The 19,684-nt window shown below is 36.1% G+C and overlaps 3 protein-coding genes across 11 annotated transcripts; 2 read left to right on the top strand and 1 right to left on the bottom strand.

The window, feature by feature from the left end:
* On the top strand, window positions 1-6,114 carry LOC104904535 (protein FAR1-RELATED SEQUENCE 8). 8 transcript variants are annotated; one of them, XM_019252062.3, is made up of 3 exons: window positions 1-169; window positions 1,212-1,705; window positions 3,567-6,114. In XM_019252062.3, exon 3 carries the CDS (start codon window positions 3,567-3,569, stop codon window positions 5,829-5,831), a length of 2,265 nt encoding a protein of 754 aa, XP_019107607.2. In that variant the 5' UTR covers window positions 1-169; window positions 1,212-1,705; the 3' UTR covers window positions 5,832-6,114. The 8 variants fall into 8 exon arrangements, with proteins under 8 accessions (XP_019107607.2, XP_048492047.1, XP_019107604.2 ...); XM_048636090.2 differs by having other exon boundaries at window positions 1,194-1,705; XM_019252059.3 differs by lacking the exon at window positions 1,212-1,705 and adding an exon at window positions 359-421.
* A 1,026-nt stretch (window positions 6,115-7,140) lies between these two features.
* Window positions 7,141-12,146, top strand: LOC104904534 (protein FAR1-RELATED SEQUENCE 6). Of its 2 annotated transcripts, none has more exons than XR_002041059.3 (2): window positions 7,141-7,367; window positions 11,304-12,146. XR_002041059.3 is itself a non-coding variant. In XM_010692803.4 (2 exons), exon 2 carries the CDS (start codon window positions 8,945-8,947, stop codon window positions 10,943-10,945), a length of 2,001 nt encoding a protein of 666 aa, XP_010691105.2. In that variant the 5' UTR covers window positions 7,141-7,367; window positions 8,893-8,944; the 3' UTR covers window positions 10,946-11,051. The 2 variants fall into 2 exon arrangements, 1 of the variants encoding a protein (XP_010691105.2); XM_010692803.4 differs by lacking the exon at window positions 11,304-12,146 and adding an exon at window positions 8,893-11,051.
* A 1,710-nt stretch (window positions 12,147-13,856) lies between these two features.
* On the bottom strand, window positions 13,857-17,574 carry LOC104904533 (zinc finger BED domain-containing protein DAYSLEEPER). Its single transcript, XM_010692802.4, has 2 exons — window positions 17,377-17,574; window positions 13,857-16,281 (listed from the first exon to the last, which is right to left on the bottom strand). The coding sequence occupies exon 2, from the start codon at window positions 16,279-16,281 to the stop codon at window positions 14,122-14,124; it is 2,160 nt and encodes a 719-aa protein (XP_010691104.2). The 5' UTR covers window positions 17,377-17,574; the 3' UTR covers window positions 13,857-14,121.
* Between the last annotated feature and the right edge of the window lie 2,110 nt (window positions 17,575-19,684).

Raw genomic sequence — 19,684 nt, 5'->3', positions numbered from 1 at the left:
AATTCCAAAACCAAATCCCAACTTTGACAATTGACATGATAAAGACTTTCTCCTTCCTCCATCCCCCAAACCCCTCCTTCACTGTCTCAGTCGTGAACCGCACGCCACCACCGTCTTTGTCCATCTACGGCGGCGACACCACCAACAATTCTCTTTCTCTCTCTTCCAGGTGTCACTCTCTCCGTCCTCCCTTAATTCTATACTTATTATGCTCATATTTTTCATACACATTTCTTGTATTTTCCATGTTTGGTTTATAGTGTATACTTACTTCTCTTTTAATGTCATTTCTATTTACTCAATTTATAGTGCATTGAAATAGAACACATCTTAATTTAATTGTATTATACTCTTGCAGAAATGGCGTATGCAACATAATTAAATTTCATGAATCTCTTTATACTACCTTTTGAAGTTTGAAGTATACTCTCTCTCTTCAATGACCTCATTTTTAATTAATTTCTTTTTGGAATTTAGGGTTTGCTTTTATTTAAGAAATGACTTTGACTGAAATTGAGATTTGTTATTTAGTTATTTCTGATTTCAGTGTTCATTCTTCTTTGACTTTGTTTGTTAATGCTGTTACTTGTTTATTGCATGAAGAAGAATAATGTGAGCGGATGCTAGAATTACTTAGTTTCCTATATTTAGTCGAAAGAGTCTTTCGGTACTAGGTTGATTAGTGTCTTAAAGATTAGAAGAGTGAAGAATGTAGAATGTAATGTTAGGGCCTGTTTTCTCCGGCATAAAACAGTTGAACTGAACTGAAATGAATAGTGATATGCGAGAGTAAAAGTATTGTCAAGAGCTGAATTGAACTGACTGAACTGATTTGAATAGTGATATGTGAGAGTAAAAGTATTGTCAAGAGCTGAATTGAACTAAACTGAACTGATTTGAAAATAAGTTGGGGAGAACAGACCCTTAGTAGATGTTAGATAACAACAGTAAGAAAGAGGTGATTAGAACATGTGAAGGGGCCAATTTAAATTTGAATGCGATTGACTTAAATGATGACGAGGAAAATTATGTTGTTCATAGTGTTCATTTTTTCGTAGTTTATCTATCAGAGTAGAATTCTTGAAATGTAGGTGAACAAATCGCGCACATTCTTGAGTGTGATCCTTATCGGTCAGGAGTGTATATCATGTTCATCGGAAAGCTACAGGAGTTGACTAACTAATGGGTTTCAGTTTTTGAAACTTCGACAGGCATAACCGCACAATCACTTTATAAAGTGTGGTAGGATAGCAGCAGTGTAGAGTTGGGAACTGGAGCAAGTTAGAAGAGTCTATGGTTGGAGGTTCTCGTAATTATCACATACCAAGGTCCACATATAGCCACATATGACATATCTTAATGCAACTAATACTCGTAGCTTCAGTATTAATTACAGTGTCGCTCTCTCATCACTATTGACGGTATTGGCAGTAGCAGTACCAACTTGTACGTTAATTACATGTCGATGGCAACAACGAGTTGTTCCCACTTGCTTTTTCCATTGTTGAAGCATAGAACATTACTAGTAGTTTGCCATGGTTCATGGCAGGTATAAGGAGATTAGTCACCAAATAATAATTCTCTGTTTGATTTGAAATAACATTGGTTTTCATGCTGCATTTGCCTCTTGGCTTCGAATACAAAACTCAATTTTGGAACAAAGAATTGAAAGAACTGTGTATTTGGACAACCTTCCAATGTTAAGGTATGGAGTCCACATTTACCTGCAAAAGTTTTAGCACATATTTAGTTGTTGTAGATTTGTAGTAGAGACTACTATAGTTGCTAATTCTTTTTGGTGTTGTGACTCCATACTTGTGAACAAAAAGGCCCCTGTCCAGTTCTGGGACATGATTTAATTTCTATAGAACACCAGACTCCAGATTGGGAATTATAAGGGTTTTGTTGTACTACTCCAGGAAATCGATTAGAGGACGAAGTTGGAGCCAAAAGTTAATTGCCTACAGTGCTCACTATAATTGTCAATCAGATTAAATAAACCATTGGCCTTGCCTCTTTTTACACTCACCTTCCTCTCCTTGCCATCATTGTCAATTTACCTGCTGGTGATAGATTCACAGTGGGTTACATGACATAATGATGACAGTGCTGCATGTTTGGCCATGCAGAATAGTTGGCAGCTGGGACTTTTGGTCTTTGCTATTCACAGCTGCTTGTTACTTGTTTTTGATCTTCTGTCAATTTACTAAACATGGGCCATTCATTGAAGAAGTACAAGCCACCATTTTCAGTGTAAGTTATGATGATGATAGCCACCAGTCATGTGGTGCTGCTGCACTGATCGCAGTGGTGGAATTGGAGGAGAGGAATTGCTCTTGGTGCTGTCGTTTTTGTTCAGGGGTTAATTTTGGTCAGTAAGTCATTCACACTTGTCATTTTAGATTTTGAAATACCTTTAGGATCGCAAAGATTCCTATTTCCTCTGTTTTTTCACAATGGAAGATCTTTATAGAATTAAATCCTCTGCATTACTAAGGCTCTGCTTAGTAGGATGTAAAACATTTTCCTCGAAAACTGTTTTCCTCTATTTTCAATTTTACATTGTTTGGTTTGCAGAGTGTAAAATCATTTTCCCTAGGAGTAAAATTCTCCCAATGATGGAAAACCATTTTTCCTTCAAGATGAAGGGAAAACTATTTTCCTTTCTTTTCCTTATCTCTCTTGTACACTCTTCTCACTACCTCTTTACTTTTCCTTTCATTTTCCTTTCGTTTCATCATCTTTCTTACATGGAACCAAACAACAGAAAACTAATTTTGAAATAATTGACATGAAAGCTGTCCATCATTATTTTATGGAATTGCAGGGAGGGGCTTGCTGTTGTCACAGATTCTTTGTTTTCATATACAGTCGCTTTGGCCGATGATTTTACGAATTGTCTGTACTAGTTCCTCTAAATTCTGGTCTTAGGCGAGGTAGCATTATAGGTAGAGAGTTAGTGTTTAAGTTAGTCATTTTGAAAAACTTGGTTTTTTATGTATCAATCTAGAGTTCCGTAATAATTTTTTTTTATCCCTATGCTCTTTATCATCTTTACAGTCTTATTTTCAATATAGTAGTCATGTTTTTTCATGTAAGTTTATAAGTAATAGCTACCACAACCTAACTTTTGTCGGAACCTTTTTTTTTTTTTTTTGTCAATTTACTAGATGAACCACTTTTATTGACATGCTGTTAACAAAGCCCTAACAACTCGTAGATCCCCTAAGAAACTATTGTTGTGCTGTGAGCCTGTGAACAACCAAGTTTACTAAGCTCACACTTGGCTTGAATCACAAAGAGTGTAGTTAAAACTCTTTTCTCCATCTAAGCTTCTCAAATTGCATGTATACCATCAATCCACTTGGAAGGCCTCTTTCCAGATCATGAACTTCTGTAACCATGTTTGTTAATGAAGAGGACAAATGGACACAAACTTCTGTCTATTTGGTTAATCACTGGAGTTTCTTTGATACTGTTGTTAACTAAACCAAGTTACTCCTTTGTTTTATCTACAGAAAGACTATGTATCTATCCGTCATGCACTCATTTTTTCTTCCTCCCAGATGTATGAGAATTCCTCAAATAGTGAGGTTCTCATTGAAGAAATGGAAGACCAAGAAGATGACGGCGATGAGCTGTTTGAAATAGAAGCTGATGACAATGAACGTGAAGGTCGCCATGGATTTGTAATTGAGGGTGATGACCATGAGAATGATGGTGAACAATTTTTTGAGATTGATGCCAATATACATGAGGGAAATGAGCAGGTGCTGGATCTTGAAGCTGAGGACCACTGCAGTAATAGTCAACAGTTCCTTGAGGTGAGGGATCATAATGCAGAAAATGACACCTTTCAAGTGCTTGATCTTGATGGCAATGACCAGGAACATAACCAGGGAAACAATATGATGGGTATGGATGATGAAGACGGGTTATCTAAAGAGAAGTATTACCATCCACCCGCTGTGGGCATGGAGTTCGAATCCTATGATGATGCTTATAACTACTATAACTGCTATGCTAAGGAATTGGGTTTTGCTATCAGGGTGAAATCCTCATGGACAAAACGCAACAGCAAAGAAAAGCGTGGTGCAGTACTCTGCTGCAATTGCGAGGGTTTCAAAACATTGAAAGAAGCAACCTGCCGCAGGAAGGAAACAAGGACAGGTTGTCTAGCAATGATAAGGTTGAGGTTGGTGGAAACAAATAGATGGCGGGTCGATGAAGTTAAACTTGAACACAATCATTTATTTGATCCTGAAAGGGTGCAGAACTCCAAGTCACACAAGAAAATGGAAGTAGGGTCAAAAAGAAACTTAGAGCCAACTGTTGATGTAGAAGTACGAACCATCAAGTTATACCGTACTTCTGTAATTGATGCAGCCAATTCTTGGACTTCAAGCTCCAGGAGAACAGAGAATAGTAACCACATTCAGTCCTGCTGCTTGCAGCTCAAAGCTGCAGATTCACAAGCAATACACGGTTTTTTTTGTCAGAAACAGCTAACAAGTCCAAATTTCTTTTACATTATGGATTTGAATGATGAAGGTCAAATGAGGAATGTATTTTGGATAGACCCCAAAGCAAGAGCTGCGTACAGTTACTTTGGGGATGTTGTGGCTGTTGATACAACATGTTTGTCAAACAAATATGAGATACCACTTGTGGCTTTCATTGGAATTAATCACCATGGGCAGTCTATTTTGCTTGGTTGTGCTTTCATTGCAGAAGAAACTGTGGAAACCTATATATGGCTGTTTAGAACGTGGCTTACATGCATGTTAGGACGGCCTCCTCAAACTATTATCACAGACCGATTCAAGAACATTCAAAGTGCGATTTCTGATGTGTTTCCTCGGGTCCATCATCGGTTTTGGTTGCCACAAGTGATGCAAAACATTCTTCTCAACATGGGCCAACTACAAGAATCTGAAGCATTCCAATCAATCTTGAATGTAACAGTTTACAGGTCTCTGAAAATTGATGAATTTGAGTCTTCATGGGACAACATGATAGAGCAGTTTGGCACTAGGGATCATGAGTGGCTTCAGATCTGTTATGAAGATCGAGAAAAATGGGCCCCAGTTTACCAGAGGGATACATTTCTTGCAGGACTTTTTGCTGCTCAAGTAGGTGAATCCTTCATTCCCTTTTTTGCTGGTCATGTCCATGAAAGAACCTCTATAAAAGAATTCTTCGACTTTTATGATGTTATCATGCAAAAGAAACGACTAAGGGAAGCACTCGATGATCTTGAGTCCAGTGGATCCAACCTATTGCTAAGAACAAGATGCTACTATGAGCTACAACTATCCAAATTCTATACTAAAGAAATATTTGAAAAATTCCAAGTTGAAGTCGAGATGATGGCTTGTTGTGTGACCATTAATCAAGTTCATACTTCTGGGCATGTCTGTACTTATGTTGTAAAGGAACATGAGAATGGAGGCATCAAGGAGCTCAGAAGCTTTGAGGTGATGTACGATAAAGCAACAGTTGAAGTCCGGTGTGTATGTGGTGGTTTTAACCTTAATGGCTATCTTTGTAGGCATGCCTTGAGCGTCCTCAACCACAACGGTGTGGAGGAGATACCATTCTCTTATATTCTCCAACGATGGAGGAAGGACTGTAAGCGCTTGTACGTGCCGGATATTAGATCTAATGCCATTGATATAACCAATCCTACTCAATGGTATGAACATTTGCACAAACGAGCAATGCAAGTAGTTGAAGCAGGTGTGGTGTCTCAAGATCATTATATGGTGGCTTGGCAAGCCTTTTTGGAGTCCTTAAATAAAGTTCGCCTCACGGAAGAGAAGCATGTGTGATGTATAATATTTTTCAAAATGTAAAGTTGATTTTAGTAACGTGGTTGTGTGAAATAGGGAAAATATCAATTGAAACTTGGCATTCTGAGCTATATGTGCATTCCCAAAAAAAAATTAACCCGAAAGAAAATGCAGAGCATCATTCACTCACTGATGATCTAATTGATGAGTCCGGATCCTCTGGAGTTTTAGTGGAGCTCATAAATTGTGGTGATTGTAATGATTTATAGTATGTAATTTTTGTATAAAAAGTAATTTATCAATGCGGGATCTTGTTTACTTCCTTCTCAATGTGTACTTTTCGAATCTATAATTTTTTCTCTTGTACTTAACTAAGAGGTTTGATAAATCTCTAATGGGTAAATATATCTAACGAAAATTTTCAAGTAACAAATATTGTTTGTGTTTTGGGTAAGAAATAAGGGGAAAACAACACGAGCAATATCTGTATGTACCAATGTTGTTAAAATCGAGATTCTAGTTTGAATCGAAAACTACCTTTAGAATCGAATCGTAAAATCGAATCGTAGAATCGTAAGATTCTACAAACATGTATAATCAAGATATTGCACTCAATCTTCATTGAATATGCTAAAATTATAAGTTAAAAGACCTAAAAATTAGAAAACATAGTTGTTTACCCACTATATTGGCAATAACTAACAATATATATCTCTTATTTTATTTGTTAGCATGATTTTAACTTGCGAGGTTTTCACTAGTCAACAGAAATGTATGGAATTGTCTAGAATCGCGAATCGAATCGTCTACCATATTTTGAATCGTAAAATCGTAAGATCCTAAGATTTGAATCGCGATTTTAATAACTTTGGTATGTACACAAACAATATTTGTTACATGAAAAATCATATCAAATGTATTTACCCGTTATATGTTTATCATATCTCCTTAACTTAAGATATTAAGATTCAAAATTGTGTCTCGAAAACTATTTTGAATGTAGCAATTAAAAAGAATAGAAGCCTAAGAGGGAGTATCAAAAAATTTATCTCTATTATAGAGAAGATATGGGAGACAGTATAAATTATAAACCGTATTATATCGTTAACTAACAAACATAACTTCATTCTCTTTTATTATTACCCTCAATTAACAAAATATTACAACATCTTTAATTTATTGGTTTTTAGAAAAACAAAAAAATAAATATATAATAAACTTTATGAACACTTTTTCGTACATGTTAGTAAGTCATTAATCTTTTATTTATTTTCGCACGCATGGTGGCGTGGGTATAGGACTAGTTATCAAATGATGGATTCACTCATCTATGCTCTCCATCTTAAAGTTTCACTCATCACTCATCACTCATCAGTCATACGCACAATTTTTAACTTCCATAAAAAACAAACAAGAATGTAAGTGAAAAATTCGGGGAAAATCAAACTTTTTCGACAAGATCGCAAATTCTGTCTTCTACGAATTTGAAGGTTTATTTAGAATTTGAAACTTGGATCTTCCACAAACTTGAGGAAAATTAAAGATTGAAGAAACCTAAACAAGACCAATTCAAAGGTAATTCAATGTGTTACTGCTTTTTTTTTATTTAACAGTAGATGGTTAATTTCTTTATTTGAGCTTAAAATATGATGATTTTGTGGGTTTAGTTGAACCCATTGAACTCGTTTGGATGTGCAAATGCTATATATTGTTTAAATTCTTGCTGATCTTTTTGTTTATTTAGAATGATTGTGGTGATTTTGGAAGTATTTGTACACAAATGGCATTGTATATGAGACCGGTTTTCGGGTTTTCGCCATGGGAGAACTCTTTATGTTTATAATGTGGAATTCCTCGTGGTGAAGCTGTGAATTGTGATGGTTGTAAATATTGAAATTCGATGTTGTTGAAAGAGTGTTGTTGAGATATGGGATTTGAACTGAGTTTCTAAGTTTGTCAAGATGATTTTTGAACATGATAATTGGTGTAATATAAGGATTATCCTCAAAAAAGGAGGGAGCACAATGAGGTCCACATCAAAGAGAATATGAACAGTACAGTCAGTCAGTTGTTGATCAAGTTGAGGCGAATGTCAATTGCCTTAAGATAGCTAAGAGTAGGATCCTATAGGAGTATAGGACCAAAACCTCGCATAGGTCAAATTCAGCTCGTTTTGCAGGCTAGGTCTATGTATGGGAGTGGAGGGATATAATGAAGGAAATCGCCAACCCAAGGAACTTAGTGGCAGATTCGAACTTAAGATTTCTTAGTCATTAGGTGGGTATCGTAATTCGTACCACTAGACCAAGCAGCTATATAGGAATACTTTTTTTTTTGCATTATACGAAAGGTTTACCAATTGGATAGAGATATATTACTTTCTTTCTCAAGTTTGCTCTAGTTAAGCTCTCTGCTATGGATGTCAAGCACCTTGAAGATAGTCAATGAAAGCTTTGAGCTTCACATAGACTGGATCAACTCATCTCATGTATTTCCCTGGCATAAGCATTTTGGAGATTTGAGTTTTTGTTCTCTACTTTTGTAGAAGTAATGGTCGTTTGGTGGTTGCATGTCCTTGGAAGTATGAATTTGGTTGTCGTGTTAAGTTTCCACTTACCTAGGGGACCTAGCCACCTAGGTAAGTAACTTCCTCCATTTTAAAACACCTTAAGTAGTGCAAATTCCTTTTTTTATTTGTCAACCAAACAACTCCCTGTTCTTTTATTTTCTTTGAATTTCTACCTCCTATGATTCTTTATGTTATCCAAACAAACACCTAGATTGAGTAATATATGCTAGTACCATATACTGGTAGATGACCGTATGATTCTTAATCTGTGTTGAACTATGTACTTGGATCTACATCTGTGGCATGTTCGATTTCATTCATTAAGGAAAATTACTGGTTTGTTCAAGTTTGTATTATTGATGGCCGAACGGGTACCTGTGTTACCTGTGTTTTCTATTGCTTTAGAGTATATGCTTTGCCTTTTCTTTTTTCTTTTTCACATTATCGCACTGGTTATCCTTAGCATATGTTAAAATTGATTACATAATGAATATAGAAGGGATGTCTCCTTAACTCAGAATATATCTCCAGGGTCTTGATCTCTTCTTTGTCTTTTTGCTCTGGCTCCCTTTTCTTGCACGAGATGGAAAAAGAGTCAGGTAATATTGGGCAAATGCGAGATTCTGATGGCATCATAATTCCGAAGAATGGGAGTGATAGGGCAGAGCTTGCTGCCCAAAACATATTATCTGATGGAAGGAAAGAATTTGTTGCACCTGCTGTCGGCATGGAGTTTGAGTCATATGATGATGCATACAACTATTATAATTGTTATGCTAAGGAAGTGGGCTTCCGTGTCAGGGTGAAAAATTCATGGTTTAAACGAAATAGTAAGGAGAAGTATGGTGCAGTGCTTTGCTGCAGTAGCCAGGGTTTTAAAAGAATCAAAGATGTGAATCGTTTGAGGAAGGAGACCCGTACTGGGTGTCCAGCTATGGTCAGAATGAGATTAGTGGACTCGAGAAGATGGAGAATTCTCGAAGTCGCCCTTGAACACAACCATTTATTGGGAACAAAAATGTACAAGACGTTAAAGACGGTTGATGCTGAAACGAAGAGGAAGTCTCTCTGCAACTCTATTGCAGAGGGGCAAACAATCAAGTTATACAAGGCAGTTGTCATAGATAGTACAGATACGGAGTATCTGAATACCTGTGCAAAAGAAATCCAGATTTTCCCTAATCATCCTAATCAGCTGCACCTCAAGAAAGGTGATGCACAGGCTATTTATACTTACCTCTGTCGCATGCAATTGACTAATCCGAACTTCTTTTACTTGATGGATTTCAATGATGAAGGGTGTATTAAACATGTCTTCTGGATTGATGCTAGGTCTAGGGCTGCATGTGGTTACTTTAGTGATGTCCTTTTCCTAGACAACAGTTACTTAGCTAACAAATATGAAATTCCAATGGTGGTGTTTGTTGGAGCAAATCACCATGGCCAGACCGTATTGTTGGGTTGTGGTCTGCTTGCTGGAGAGACAACAGAGTCATACACATGGTTATTAAAAACATGGCTCAAATGCATGTCTGGTCCCTCACCACAAACCATTATTACTGATAGGTCTCAGGCTTTGAGGAATGCAATTAGTGATGTGTTCCCTAGATCACTTCATCGTTTTAGTATTTCACATATTATGAGAAAAGTCCCTGAAAAATTGGGAGGTTTGCGAAACTATGATGCTATTAGGAAACTGTTGTTTAAAGCCGTTTATGAAACATTGAAGATGAGTGAATTTGAGGCTGCTTGGGGACTTATGGTTCAGCAATTTGGAATCTCTAATCATGATTGGCTTCGATCTTTATATGAAGATCGAGCTCGATGGGTGCCTGTCTACTTGAAAGATACCGTCTTTGCTGGTATGTCAACAGCGCGGCCTAGTGAAATTCTGCACCCATTTTTTGATAAGTATGTACATAAACAAACTCCCCTAAAAGAATTTCTTGACAAATATGAGTTAGCTTTACATAAGAAGCACAAGGAAGAAACACTTTCTGATGTTGAGTCAAGAAACTCAAGCTCTCTGCTCAAAACGAGGTGCTTTTTCGAACAACAGCTGTCTAAGGTCTATACGAAAGAAATATTTCAGAAATTCCAGCTTGAGGTGGAGGAAATGTATTCCTGTTTTAGCACGACACAGCTCCATGTTGATGGACCATACATTATATTCTTGGTGAAAGAGCGTCTTCTTGGTGAGGCCAACAGGAGAGAGATTCGAGATTATGAAGTTTACTATAATCGAGGATCAGCAGAAGTTCATTGCATTTGCAGTTGCTTCAACTTTAATGGTTACCTCTGTCGACATGCATTATGTGTGCTTAACTATAATGGGGTAGAGGAGATTCCTGCAAAATATATATTGTCAAGATGGAAAAAGGACTATAAGCGCTTGTATGTCCTAGATCATCCTAACAACATTGTAGATAGTAATGATCAGATTCAATGGTTAAATCAGTTGTATCGAAGTGCTTTACGAGTTGTAGAGGAAGGAGTTATGTCTTTAGACCATTACAGGAGTGCTTTGCAAGCATTTGACGAGTCCTTGAACAGAGTCCATAATGTAGAAGAGAAACATGAATAGCATAAGAATGCAGCTATAGAAGACTTTGTTGATAAACGTTAGTGCTGCTTGTAAACTCGTGTACAGAATTGTATTCTTTCTCCCTTCAATAGATCATCTTTCCTAATGATATGCGTCTTTCTACTTCACTGTGGGAAGTAAGCTAAACATCTGCAGGAAATGTATCAGGGTAAGTGACGATAAAACTATATAAGCTAAAATAGGTAATGTTGGCTCTCAAACAGTGTGTTCATTGACATGGTAACTTATTTCCTGTCTTGGGAAGTTATAAAAGATGTGATGTCCTGGTAAGGTAGTAAAAGTGAAATCTGTAAATTTATTTAGAGCATAACTCAGAATACTCTTGTGCTTTTTTTAGATAGAGGGAGGAGCTCTTGGTCCCTTATCAGTTCATCCTCTTTCGTGTCCGTCTTGTGAGCATAAGAGTTCTTCATGTTTTGTGGGATACACCGAAATGCTCTAACGTGGAAGAGGAAGGTTTGGAGATCCTAACTAGTTTACTGAAATATCTTTCACTTTTAGAAATTTCAATTGGGAAGATTCATATGGATGATGACTCATTCGAGTTTATGTGATGTCTTTTGGATTCAAGTTTTTCTGTATTGCCAAGACAAGTTATCAAACTACAGTGCTCTCAATGCTTCCACAACTATTATCCTATGGATCAAGGAATTCAATGCCAGGTTAGAGGTGTGAAGCAAACATCGTTAGCATTACGAGTCGATTGAATGTCGAAGATCCTTTTACGGCACGACCCAGTTGCAGTTATGATTTATGATCTACAGATGAAGGTTGCATTGACAGGAAATAGATGGAAGTATACAGAAGGTTCAGCTTGTGAAGGACGATTAACGCAAATTGAGCTGTTAGGATTAAATACATAATTCTTGTAAATTTAATAGTGATAGAATCTCTGATTGTTCTTCAATGCAAGTAACTGAAAGACTAACTACAAAGGCTCTTTTTTTTTTTTTTTGACATCGTGAATAGCTACAAAGTTACTGTTCCTTTTATCTATACTACTTTGCCTATGAGGGGAGAAGCTCTTTTCTTCTGTGTGGTGGTGGTGGTGGTGGGGGGTATAGGTGTATGATTCAACTTTTGTGTTTTGAGATGATGCAATTTTGAATGCTTAATGAGAGTGAGGGATAGTCTAGTGGTTAGAGTTTTCCTCTCGATTTTAGGAGGTCTTGCGATTGATTCTCACTCTTGACAAGTTGGAATCCCCTTTATTCCCCCAACTTGTCAAGATTTCTCCTTACCTTATTAAAAAAAAATGAATACTTATTTTTTTCGCTCCTTAGAAACCTGAATAAATATTTTTTGAAGTATCCAATAAGTACAAGTTCACATCTTTTGGGCCCCTTTCGAGAACTCGTGGCAAGATGAATTTCCTTTGGGCTGTCATCGCACAGGGTCACTCACACCCAGAGGAACGTAAGAGCTTTGAATACTGTTATTTTGGCAAAACAAGTTGTATGTGCGATTGCATAATAAGGAAGATCTCCTATCTCCGGAGTGTTGAAGTCCAAATATAAAGGATCTCCAATTTGCTATTGGTCTGAGTGGAAAACACCTTGGAAATGCTTCGTGTGGAATAGAACAAATTCTGGTGAAATTACCACCAAAGATGCTTACTATATGTTGCTTAGGCCGGATCGTAATCAAAGCACGCAAACTTTGGACAGGAAGTTTTGGGGCAAGTTATGGGCAGTGGATATGAGACCGAAATGGAAAGTTTTTGTCTAGAGAATTTTAAATAATGCTTTGGCCTTAATCAAAAATCTTAGGGAAAGAAATCTTAATGTTAATGAGCATTGTTACTTATGCAAAGGTGCAGAAGAAGTTGAGTCTCATTTATTCAAAGATTGCCTAGTGAACGCGAGAATTTGATGGGGGTCATGGCTCGGTATTCATGTATAAAGTTCCAATTTTGTTCTGATTAAAGATTGGATTACTAACTTCATGCAGAAATTTCGGAAAGATGATGGTGCCCATAGTTCTAGAGCAAAAGGTTTTTGTGTCTATTTGTGGGCTATATGGAGGCATCGGAATAACGTTGTGTTCAATAATTATGACAGACGACTTCATCAAAGAAGAGGAAGGAAGGATCAAGTACCATGAAGAACAAAATAAGAAAAAAGGACATGAAGAGAAAACTAAGGAAGATCTAGTTGTCTCCTTCGAAAAGCATCGGGGTAAAATGTGAGGATATATTGCCCATTAACAGGAATTGGTTGGTCAGGAGTTCTAGAGGATGTCGGGAATTCAAAGGAAATGATCAAGTTAAAGCCAATTCAGCTATTCAATGTGAATGCTTATCAGCTCTAAGGGGTTTGAAGGAAGTCTTTCAAAGAGGCGACAAAAATATTAGCGTAGCTATAGGCTCCCGTATGCTTATAAACATGTTCAAAAAGAAGCATTTTCTTTTTCAGCTGCCTAGCTTAAGTTATGATCTGTATGATGTTTGTAATATGTTTGTATTTTGTGAGATTAGGAAGGTTGACAGGTTCTCTGTCCAAGATAGCCATAAGCCATAACCTAGCTATAGCAGCTAGGAATGGAAATCTTGTTTAATCTGTTTTTGTTGTTTGTTTGTGTGTTCTTGTTGTCAAAAAGAAACAAGCTCACATAGTGTATGGGCATATTACTAAGAAATGATCATTAAAATTTCAGTATAAACAAAAACCAGTAATAAAACGACTTCAAAAGAGATAGGACACACGCCTATTATAGTCACAATATTTTAATATCTAATTCGGCAAATTTTTATTGTGAATCTTGACACTATTTATAAGTGATTACAAATATTTATAGTTGAAAGTGTGCATTGACAAACATGCAAGTCATAACATCAATAAGAAACAGAGTTAAAAAAGAAGGAAGGGGGGAGGGAGCAGGAATATTAGTGTGCCTTTCTGAATTTCTTATTCTTTGCCACTTTGGATTTTAAAATAAACTTTACATCATAGTTAGAACTAAAAAGCTCTTCAACCAAAAAGGTACTTACGCTAATGAAACGAAAGAATTTTGCAATAATACACAAAACTATAGTTACTCCTATTATCTTCAAAATTGGGGAAAAGAAAGATTAGTGATCAGCCAACATTAAAACCTGCACCGCTGAGTAACAGCCGTGCCAATCTTCCAACGACCAAGTAATCAAGAACTCAACCTTATTGGGTTTCCATTTTTATACACATTGTGGAGATATCTAACAAGGGTGTACTCTGTCTCATTCCACACTGCAACCAGTCGTTAGCACAAACGAGGGCCTCTAATGTAACAGGCTTAAGTGAACTCCTATGACTATCCAACTTCTTGCCTACTGTATCAAACACGGAATCCCGAGAAACTGTAGCAAACGGTATCGATAATATATCAGCAGCCATCTTTGAGAGAGTTGGGTATTTGATTCTGTTCAACTTCCACCACTCGAGAATGTCAAAATCCTGTGAACCTCTTGGCAAAAGTGACTCATCTAGATACTGATCTAGTTCTGATTTTGTCTGATGGTTACTTGAAATTTCTGAAATATACACATCAAAATCTGACAGGCCATCGCTAGGAGGTAGAGTTGCTTCATCTTGAAGTGCCTCTGCTTTAATGAATCCTTCATACCTTTGTTCTACATGAATGGATGGCAAGGGTAAAGTCTGAGCAACATATTCAAAGTATAGCTCATGTATACCATCATAAACGGCCCTTAACCACATGTCAGCTTCTTCCCCGTAAACCTTGGAAAAGCTAAACTCCACAAGCTTCAACTTATATCTTGGGTCCATAGCTACAGCCATGGCCAAGACCACAGAACAGTCCCTCCAATATCTGTCAAACTTTTCATACAAAGGTCTGACAAAGTTGCTAATATAAGGATCCTCATGGAATGATCCATGAGCTAGCTGCATCTGAATTTTAGAGACTTCATGGAAGAATTTATTTGAGGTAGGGTAGATTTCAGATGTAAGAATGTCAGCAGCATCATAAAAAAGCTTCAAATAAACACAAAGTACCTCTATACAGTTCCAGTCATCCATTGAAGGAGCCTGCTGGTAATTAGGATCAGAAGTATCTAGACAAGAAAAAACTTCTTTCAAATCACATGCTGTTGACAGCATATGGTAAGTTGAATCCCACCTTCTTTGATTATCAATGACTAGACTCTGTGTGCAAGGGACGTGAAGTTGTTGTCTAAGATCATTGAACTTAACTCCACAAGATTCTGAAGTTTTGACGTACTTCACACTATCGCGAACTTTGGCAACAGCTTCTTGTGTTGCCACCAGGGCTTCCAGTGCCATACGACTCATGACACGGGCATAGCAATCGGGTATCAAAAATTGACCATTCAGCATGTGAGAATTTTTTATTGAAAGCAGGCCCCTAATGTTCCCAATAACAGCTTCGTTTGCAAAAGACTGATCGACAGCAAGTGCGAACAACTTGTTTCCTAAGCCCCACTCAGACAGACATGAAACGACAGCATGATTAAAAGCAACTTGTGAATCTGGGAACGGCACGAGAACAAATTTAAGGACCCGGGAGCTCAATCTCCAATCGGCATCTACAAAGTGCCCAGTCAGAATAGCATAACCCAAAAGTTGGTCTGATGTCCAGAGATCCATAGTAAGGCTGACACGCCCAGGGATTTCAGCTAGAGTATTTGCAAGTAAAATCTTCTCTCTCGCATAGATAGACATAATTTCACTCTGAATAGCATCAAAATTAACCATAGAGAAGTGAGGTTGAAGAATCCGGGCAAAGTCAATAAAACCACGATGTTCTACCATGTTTGTTGGGTAATTATGAAGTAAAATCATTCTGGATATCTCATGAATGCAGCGTTCTTGGTCTAACGCAATGGTTACTGATCCAGGAGATGCTCTCAAGCGCTTTCTTGGAGGAGCTGTGATAGTGCCTTTTTGGGAGCGTGGTGTGTAGAGAGAGAGTTGCTTCTTTTCCTGGTTAGGACGATTTACAGGACAGATACCTAAGGATATGTGTCTCTTGAGGTGGCTAGTACCTGATTGCTTTTTGCCAGTAATGTAAGCAAATGACTTATTGCACTGTTTACAGCAAGCCCTGATACAACCAGGAGTGACAGTTTCTGTGGTAAAGTATTCCCAAACAATAGACTTTTTTCTCCTGCGCTTATTTGGCTGCACTTCAGGAGTGACCCCATCCTCCGTTGCATCGACGCCATGACCATTCACGGCACCATTACAATTACCAATCACAGCACCATTATAATTAGCAATCATGGTACCATTAAAATTACCATTCATGGTGCCATTAGAATAGCCATTCATGGTGCCATTTTCAATTAAACCATTCATCTGCACATTCAAGCAATTTTTTCCATCAGACACAGGAAAACATTACATCCGAGTGATAAGACAGACGCCATAAATTTCCCCCAAAGCTAGTTTTCTTACAGCAAGAGGCCAGAATCTCTAAATAGTGACAAGTATATGTGTTGTTAGTGTTTATCAGTAGAAATTAAGATAATGCAGCTAAATTACAAGCGATGAGACAGGGAGATTTTGATTGCACCTTACCAATACTACATCCTTCAATATATCAAAACTGAGACAGGGAGATTTCGGTTCCACTATAAGGTGATAGAAATAAAGTCCATTCTTTAGAATACTCAATTGGAGTAAAATACAGCAATGTTTTGGCACTTCTACAAAGAATAAACTGAATCACCAACATATGCAATTGAGAGTTGCAGCAATAGGTCAGTAACCTAAGTTATAGTGACAAAAATTCGGATATTGGTGTATATTATCAAAAGAGAATCACTACAGACTAAATCTTGTGTGAACCAACGAATTGATCTACCAACAATTACTTATAAATTCAGGAAGCAGCGCGCTTTTAATAACACTTCATCATCAACAAACCTTCATAATAACACAATGCTATAATACAAGTAAACCCCATTGTTTGGAACAAGATACAGTAAAAAAAATTGACACTTATACAGAGTAAAAACTGAGTTCCATCAACACATATAATTGAGGGCATTATGATCACATGAAAAAAAAAAAAAAAAAAAAAAAAAAACTAACTTCAACAAAACTCAAAAAGAACCCTAAAAATTTCACAAACTAAGTTTACAATCTTATCACTAAAGTTTCCAACTTTCACACCTAAAATTACTAAAAGCAATCCAACAATAACAAAAAAAAAAATCAATAATATCACCGACTGAAATTTCAGTAACCAGTTGAAAAAACCTAATTCTGTAGATTATAAAAAACAAAAAAAAAATATTGTATACAAACAGAAAAATCCGATAACAAGAAAAATTAAACCCAGAAAAAGTGGAGAACAAAGATTTTAACTTTAAATCATGATATTAGAGATTATTGTACATGAATAAACAATAAACAATTATAAAGAAGAAATAAGAAAAGAAAACTTACATTGAAAAAGAATTGTTCTTCCGAATTTTACTAGGGTTTAAGGGAGGTTGCAGAAGAGGGAAGAAGGGGTTTGGAGGGAGGAGAAGTTAATGGGCTTAAACTTCGATAAACCCTAAATTGGACCGAGAGGCAAAAATGTTATCTTTCTAGGGCTTTTTTTTTGGCTTCTTATGCTAATTTTGGGTATTTTAGGAGACTTTTTGGGGGTCCATTGAGAGTGTATTTATAGTCTTGTTCTTATAGTGTAGTTGACCAGTAGTGTGATAGTGTCTAATTAATTTGCACTGTTTTTCACCTTGATCGAAAAAAAAGTAAGGTTATTTAGTTCACCTATCTTTACTAATTTGATATAAATTGAACTTATTTTTTGTTTTCTAATCGGATTTTATTTAACGTGTTTTTTTATCTGGTCAGATCTTAAGTTATCTAATTCGATATGAACTTATCTTTTATAAAACATATTATTATTACTTTGTATTTTATTACTAGTATTACTATTATTATGAACAACTTTTAATAATAATAACTAGTTATTAAGCCCGGGCTATGCCCCGGGTAAGAAAAAAATTCATTTATTAATATAATAGTTTATGATAATAATAATAATAAATACAACTTAGCCTAGTGGTTAAGACTTTATTATATGTACTTGAGGTCTCGAGCTCAAACCCTATACTAACTAAAACTCCCTAGGTGTAATACTGTGGTGGTCAACACTGCTCTTTAAATGGTGTCATGCATACATAATTAATTTTAATGAACATGCAAATTTATTTATTTTTAAGGATGCAAGGGATATGTTTAATAACATTAACTAATTACAACACATATTTGTAATTTTATGGAAACATGGATTACTAGGAGAAGTTAGATGAGATGGTGATTCTTTAAAAATCCTTACATAAGGTCAAGGGTTCGAGCACAAGCTTCAACATATTTATTTTTAAAATAATGACCACTTGACTTTGTTGGTTAACAGACACAACATATAATGATAAACAAAAAACGAACATGTAGTACTGAAAGAACATACAAAGTATATTTAAAGAACACATTCTAAAAATAAAAAATATGTGTTGTTTTTATATTGATGTCATGTTTGGATTTAACTAACAACATATTCTTTATTATATCGATCAATTGTTCTTTTTATTATAGATAAACCTATAAATATATATAATTATATGGTTTTGAACAAAATTGTTAAATATTCTTCTTATGTCGCTGTCTAATTCTATGGGAAGGTCTACTTTTCCTATTTTGCTAACTTTTCGTCAACCAAACAACAAGTTCATCTTACACTTGTTATAAAATAAAAATTCTCATGATTTTCTTGACACTAAATAAGCCCTAAAAAAGGATGAAGTTTTTATTTTGAATTTAAGCTCACTTCATGGGCTACAATTTCACTCTTGATGGTCCAAATCAATCTTGTTCACCATGATATGAAATTGGGGCCCTTATTTGTAAATTAAGAAACACTACATCGCTTAGACATTACTCTGAGTTGTTATATGTTTAGAACAGGTAAGCGATGGATATTTTTCTAGGCAAGCGGGTAGAAATCTGAAGATCCCGCTTTACAAGGGGTAAGAATCAAACTCTTGTTACAAGGGTAGAAGGACGACCCCCAATTAACTAGGTCAACTGTGCTTTTCATAATTATGGACAATTGTTTATATCAATAAATAAGTGATATTTACCACTAGTCTCAAGTACCTAGTGAAATCTAATACTTCTCGATAAAGAATTAAATATAATATTGACGGTATAACATTGAAAATTTAAAAAATTAGGAATTTCAAATAATTGTTGTATTTTCTCTTTATAATGTCGTGGTAATATTTTTCATGCAACAAAATTGCACATCGTTCGAGCCTAACAATTAACACGATGCTAAAAATAAACCGACATTATTAAACAACAACCTAAAATTTCTTAAAATAGCCCCAAAACACAATTGAAAGTACAATTTTACTCTTACCTTTATCTACCACCACACACCTTTATCTTTTTTATCTTGCATCCTCACCATCACTATCCCAAATTCCTCATTACCCAAGAACCACCACCACCATCACTTACACCATCACTGAAACCCCAAAAAAAAATATTAATTAATTTTCTTCTTTTTTAAAAAACTTTTTGCCCGAACGTTTAAGCCATAGAAGAAGGAACGTCTTGCCAGGATGTTCCTTAATCATCACCGAAAAAATGAAATTACTTTTCCATCGAAAGACATTGTATTTATAGGCGGTGCTGGTAGTTGTGTTGGTGGTGAGCAACTATAGTGTAGTAAAATAGTATA

The sequence above is a fragment of the Beta vulgaris genome, chromosome 9 (genome assembly GCF_026745355.1).
Source record: "Beta vulgaris subsp. vulgaris cultivar EL10 chromosome 9, EL10.2, whole genome shotgun sequence".
In the NCBI taxonomy this organism is placed as follows: Eukaryota; Viridiplantae; Streptophyta; class Magnoliopsida; order Caryophyllales; family Amaranthaceae; genus Beta; species Beta vulgaris.
Note: the sequence above shows the minus strand (reverse complement) of the source record. Positions and strands in the feature narration are given on the sequence as shown.